We start from the raw sequence: 6,818 nt of genomic DNA, 5'->3' as shown, positions 1-6,818 counted from the left end.
ATACACAAGGTATCATCACATTTCATAGGGGATATCACACGGTAGATTTCTCTAGCAAGAGTAGAAGCATGTTGCATAGTATAGACTGTACCTAGACCCACTAATAACCAAATATTTAATCCCTAACAATTCCTTGTCTAGCTATGGAGAGACACAGTGGAACAGAGTGCAGTACGTTTGGTTATGAGGTACTGTACTGCAATGACAGTGATGGGTGATGATGATGACGATGATGATGGTGATTATAATAGTGATGGTGGTGATGATAATGGTGATGATGACAACGCACATAAGAATACATGGATCTATCTATCAACTGCATGTGTGTTTGGTCAAACAGACCAAATGTGCAGTGGCAAGAATGGGGAACCTCATCACTTGCAGCAGGTGAGTAGACTGGAAAGGCATACATGAGCATTCCTGGGCTGATGTAGGCTCTGTGTCTTACAATTGTATATATTGTCCCTGCCTTCTCATTTCATTATAAAGAAAGTCAAAACTAAGAGAGTGACAGTAATGTGTGGGGTAGATTACTTAATATTAGAATCTTCAGTTAACTTGTGTTTCTGTTCTATGTTAAAATATTTATGTGTACATGTATGTGCTCCTGGTGTGTGGGTACAACTGAGTGGGGCATGTAAAAGCACATGTGTATGTGTACATGTAGGCACTAGAGAAAAACCTTGAATGTTCTTCATGTTTTAAAGAGCTTGTGTGTGTCTCTCTGTGTCTGTGTGTCTGTGTGTCTGTGTGTCTGTGTGTCTGTGTGTTTGTGTGTGTAAGTGCTTGCATGTGGATGCCAGAAATCAATCTTGGATGTCGTTTTTCTGAAGCTATCTGCCTTGTTTGTTGGAGAAAGCTCTCTCACTGTTACCTGGAGCTCACGGTTAGTCTAGGCTGGCTGGAGAGCACAGCCACCATGCCCAGCTTTGATGTGTGTGCTGAAAATCGTGCTTAGGTGCTCATGGTTCATGGTGCCCGCCTACTTCCATTTCGGAGCTGAGCAGCACTAGAAAAATCTTCCTTTCTTTCTCTCTTATCCTGACTATTCACCCTCCTCTGCTGTATGCAAGAGAGTATAAGATCTTCTACAATCCTCCCATTCGGATGGAGAAGAAACTAAAATTCCTCACTGTAGTCAGAGAGCACTCACTTTCCCTGTGACTCTTGCCTGTATTAGAGCAGGGCAGGACTATGTTAGAAAAAAGGAATCCATCATTGGAATTCTGTCCTAGAGTGAAAGCAATGAGCAGTTAAAAAAGATGCAGAAGGACTCAGACCACGGAGATGAGAAGATTTGGAGACAGTAACAAAAACAAGACAGTACATTTACATCTGATGAATTCTTTGGAAAAAAAAATCTATGAGCTCGAATTCCTTATTCTCCCGTTTTCTTTTTAATAGTGGCTAGAACTTACATAATTATGACAGATTTCAAAACTTTTGTATCACTGATGAAATCCTATATTGACTACCAAGGCATCAAATTATTTCCAAGACGACAGAACTTAAATAAATGACCAATTCTGATCAGTATATTTAGCAGGAAAAGAGTTTATAGGGAGATTAGCATAAAAGATTGAGAAGAGGAGGAAAATTCCAGGACAAAAGCTGTAGAGTACACTTTTCACTTTCTGTGCAAATGATACATAAAGTGACAAACTCAAAGTCCAGCATCTGGTATTTCCCCATCATCTGCTTAGTCTAGTCACTGTCCAAGCAATGTCCACTCAGGAAATAACATTCAGGATAACAACACAGTCGCCTCCAATCCACAGAATGAGCTCATTCTACGATTGAGCATTAGATATAGTGGACGGTTTAGCTGGAAATGAGTTGCAGAAAGGCAGCTGGGACAGCACAACTTCCCTTCTTTCCTCGCCAAGTTGAAAGAGACGCTTCAGAGAGCACAAGGAGAGATCTTGTGTCTGAGCACCCACGGTCATGGGTGTTTGTGATCAGCTCCCCCTGCAGCCCCAGACACTGTGCGCTCAGAGCACAGAAGTACACAGCCGAGTCGCTCCAGTGCACAGAGGCTTTCCGCAGGTGGAAGGAAGAGTTGCTCTTGCTGAATTCAGCCTCAAAGCCATTCTCTCCTTGAACCACGGGGTCTCCTGAATAGTACTTGAGGAGCATCTTCAGTCCTTGCTGTGGGTACTGGACATACCAGAACAGGGAAGGCGCCCCAGGGGTGGAATACTTGCATTTCAGCTGCAGAGAGGCTTCTTCAGAGACAGTGACATTAGCATCAGGTTGAGTCACTGACTGAGCTTGGGCAACTCCTGGAAAGGAATATTAGGTCAGTAAGTACAGTGCAGATTCAGTGAGGACAGTCAGAATCCAGAGATTCAGAGGCCACAAGGAAGCTGTACTCACTCAGAAGAAAGTTTATCCCCAGCACTGGGAGGAGCGCCAGGAACATGGTTGAGCCTTGGGAAGGCTGCAGCTCTGTTGGGGAGAAACTCTGGAACAGGACAGGCAGGAAAGTGACTGAGGAAAGCAGGAGCTTAAAAGCAGGTGTAGGGAAGAGTCTGCTGGAAAAGTCTTATGCTCGAATAAAAACTGACGCTGCAAATAGGAGCCTGGAAAGTTTTGAATATCTGATTCTTGTCTCTTGCCTTTGCTAAATACTCAGCCAGCTGCAAGAAGGATGAGGTGAACAGGTGGAGATCTTAAAGGAAGAAGGAGCAGTAGTGAGTGCAGCAGCGCCCTCTGGAGGCCACATGAGGAACCAAGTGTCTTGCGGGTCCCCATTCGGCCTCCTGCTGTGTTCCTGTTTCACAGATGTAGAAAACTTTGGCAAAGCCCATTGTAGTGTTGCCACCACACCTTGGAACAAATAAGACGCACAGGGTTAGGGTTTTAGCATTGGTGATTCGTGTGTCAAGAAGAAAATGTGTCAACTTCTTCTGCCTTTTCTCAACTTGACAGGGGCAAGAGTCATCTGGAAAAAGGGAACCTCACATTAAACAAAAAAGCAAAAGACAAAAACCCTATCAATCAGCAGTAGGAAAATGTATGGAGCATTTTCTTGGTGATCAATATGAGATTGCCAAGCCAACTGTGGCAGTGTGACTCCTAGTCTGGTTGTCCTGTGTTGGTTAAGAATATCAAGTCTTCTGAAACATGAGGATCATTGAGGATCAACTCAATTAGCAGCTTCCCTCCATGGTTCTATTTCAGTTCCTGACTCTGGGTTCTTCCTTGATTCCTGCCTGGGCTTCCTATGATGATGGCCTGTAACTCGTGAGCCAAATTAATCCTTTACTTTACAAGCTGGTTTTCCTCGGATTTTATTGCTGCAATAAAAGGAAAACTAGGACACTAGGTAAACCCTGCTGTCTAAAGACAGACTTCCAACAAGGACAGAACTTTTGGTGCAGTGAGCAGACTGGGAAGCCCAAGGCAGGAGGCAGTGAGTGTCCCAATCCAGGACACGATCAAAATGGGCAGAGTCTTAAGAGGCTTGGAGAGGGAAGCTTTGTTTTCACATCATGGATATTTACTCTCTTAATTAAGGATTTCAATTTGTGAGAGATCTGTCTTGTAAATGTTCTATTGAAATACCATTCAGACTCCATGCAACGCAGCCATTCAAAGGGTATTTGAAGATTATTGCTTTACTCACAGAACTCTCTCAGCAGCATCAAATAGATTTTATCAAAATTCCTTGCCACAAAAAGAAACTCCATACCTAGGAACAGTAACCCCATCTCCTTCCATTAAATCCTGCCACTGATAGAGTTTTGTATACCAGCTGTTACATAGAAATAGACATTTGTTTCATGTGGTCTCTTGTACTTTTGTGTACTTCAAACTTCCTTTTATAGCAGGAGTCAGTACGTCCTTCCTTTCCATTGCTATAGGGCATTGCATTCCATAGGTAGGCTACATTTTTCCATTCATCAGTTGATGGCCCCTTTGGGACATTACGAATATGAAGTTATGAGCGCTCACACACACACACACACACACACACATACACACACACACACACACACACACACACACACACACACACACACACACCTTCATTTGTCTTTAGTAGGTTACTAGGAAATGAATTGGTATTCCCGGAAGCAGATTCAATATTTTCCTTCCCATTAACACTACCTGTGGATTTCACATTCCTCACAACCTAGACAAGACTATCATCTGTATTTAGATACCCTGTTTTAGCGGCGATGGTGGGACATTTTGTTGTATCTTTTCCTTTTCTAAAAAATGCAATGTTCAACATTCTTTCATGTTCTGATCTAGTATTTTCACATCATCCATGGAAACTGTCTATCCACATTTTTGCTCACTTTTAACCTATGTTATTTCTCTGTTTTCCACTGTAGGATAGAGGTAATTACTCATTGTTGTTTGAAAGGTGTTATCAGAAAAATCATATGTGAAAAAAATTCCCATTGTGATGCCATTTTTATACTATTGATGATCTCCTCTAGAGCATAAAGATAATTTTCCTATCTTCATTTTCCCCTCCATTTGAGTATAATACCTAAGAAGGATTGCTCAAACCATTGCACATGAATGCACACTCCAATGTTTATTCACGTGTGTTCTATGGCTTTTTTATTAATATTCTAATCTGGGGTCTGTTTAGACTTAGGTTTTATTTATTGCATAAAAAAGAAGAGTCCCAGTACTTTCACATGGAGCCATCAAAATGTGTCCCTGTTTTTCATGTAGGGTAATGACAGTACCCTGAACTACTTATTCAAAAGACACACTGTGGACTGTTACTCATGGACTTAAACACATCAGGGCTGATCAGATCCTGTACTCTCACACCTGGATATAACTAGGAACACATTTGAGTAGAAACTGCCCACACCACACTTGATGGAGCTCTGGCCAAGGTCATGTGTATTCAGGCTGAAAACCTGTGTCTCTGCAATTGTAACACAATGTGAAGGGGATAGTAATTCAACACGGGCATCCCTTGAAGTGAATGTTTATTGTGCTTGAGCTCTTGCTTCTCAGCTAGTGAGAAGTTTCAACCAGGCTCCAGGATGAGGAGACCCTCCTCTTCCTCATGACCCCACAGTTCTCCTGGATTTCTATCCTACTTCAGTTTTATCCTGTATAAATCCCTTGGTTATATTATCTATCTATTTGTCTAATATAGCACGTGTGTGTGTGTGTGTGTGTGTGTGACTTACAAAACACAAACAGTTTTTAAAGAGTAATAAATAACATTTTTAATTTAATTTTGTATATAATAACCAATTATTATAAAAAAATAAATTTAATTTCGAAAGGACAAATTCACTTGTAATAATACCTTATTCAGGGCTGGAGAGATATCCGAGATCAGCAAGTGCTTTTTTGTACAAACATGAGGTTCTTTGTTCAGTCTCCAGAACACACATAAAACGAAACAATGAAACCTACAAATATAGGTTCAAACATTCGCTTGTAATTCTGGTACTGGATATATAGAGACAGGCTGATCCCTGGCCTTTCTTGTCAGTCAGTCGAGCTTAGTCAGTGGTTCCCAAGCTACTGAGAGACCATTATTCACAAAATAAAGGTGGGCCCTGGTTTCGCATCAAGTGCGAAAGCCCAGTCTGGTTAGCTCATCTGAATTTTCTCTGGCCACAGCACCTCCAATCTCTAGGCCTTTCCCAAACCGCTCACTCTATATCAGGGTTCGGTCTGACCTAGTCTGGACTACACAGTGCACAGCTGTGCATTTCTCTAGCCTAGTGAGCCACAGGAATGTGACTGTCATGCTATCTCCAATCTCCAGGCTTTGTTTAAGCTACCAACCCTGTGTGCTAGCCTAGCCTGGTGACTTACTAAGTTCTCAGGCCACCCATGTCATTCTCCTGCTCCTGGGTATGACTCAGGTAGTGCAGCTTGTATGGTAGATTGAGCACATCTGTTCATTTGTCATGGCCTCAAACTTTGTAATCACCTTTACTCCTGCAACCCAAATCCAAATAAGAAAAAAGAAAAGAATAAAAAAAAAAGAAACACTAAATGTATAACCTGATTATTAACTCAATATACCTGATCTAAAATCAACAATGGTTGGACAACAACTAAAACAAAACACAGCTTCCACTCAATGGAGGCAACCTAGAAAGTTACATTGGAAGTCAAATGAACAAAAGAAGTTCACACCTTCAGGCCTCACCAGAAAAACACGGACAGTATAAAAGACCAAGCCTATAAATCTTCCCATAAACCAATCCGTCCTATAGAAATGTTCCTCAATGAGAACTATCTAAACCTTAGGACACAGAACATAAAACAACAGTTCAGCAAGTAATCCAAAGAAGACATAGCTCTAATGAGAACACTGAGAAACACCTGAGTTATGCCCAAGAAAATATAAACATAGGAAAGAAATGAAGAAGGCAAGTCTAGGATTTGAAACCCAGTAGGAAACAGGAAAAATAATGAAAAGACCTCAATGTGAAATGGAAATGAAGTGGAAACACTAAATAACACAACTAGAAAAGCTGGGAGAAACCTTAACATAGGAAGAATCAGGTAGATAAATTACTCTACACTAGCAACGAATTTGAAAAATTAATACATGAAAGGAACATGCAGAAACTCTGAGATGCCATGAAAAAAAAACTAAAACTTTGAAATCATGGACAGAGATGAAGAAGAAGAGTCCCAGATTAATGGTATAGCCCCAATCTTCAACAAGATCACACAGGAAAATTCCTCTAAGACAAGGAAAGACACTTGCATACAATACAAGGACACAAAATACCAAATAAGACACAAAACAAACTACGTGATATATAAAATAATATGATGCTAGCATTAAAATGCATGTACCAATAGAAAAC

The 6,818-nt window shown here is 41.0% G+C and overlaps 1 gene segment (V, D, J or C); it reads right to left on the bottom strand.

Annotated features, from left to right (window-relative positions):
* Positions 1-1,821: 1,821 nt before the first annotated feature.
* Positions 1,822-2,623, bottom strand: LOC134482265 (T-cell receptor alpha chain V region PHDS58-like). The segment is given in 2 exon segments: positions 1,822-2,282; positions 2,377-2,623. Coding segments are annotated over 2 exon segments (507 nt in total).
* Positions 2,624-6,818: the final 4,195 nt, after the last annotated feature.

The sequence above is a fragment of the Rattus norvegicus genome, chromosome 15, assembly GCF_036323735.1.
Source record: "Rattus norvegicus strain BN/NHsdMcwi chromosome 15, GRCr8, whole genome shotgun sequence".
NCBI classification, from domain to species: Eukaryota; Metazoa; Chordata; class Mammalia; order Rodentia; family Muridae; genus Rattus; species Rattus norvegicus.
The sequence above is the reverse complement of the archived record's forward strand: the minus strand, read 5'-3'. Positions and strand labels throughout refer to the sequence as shown.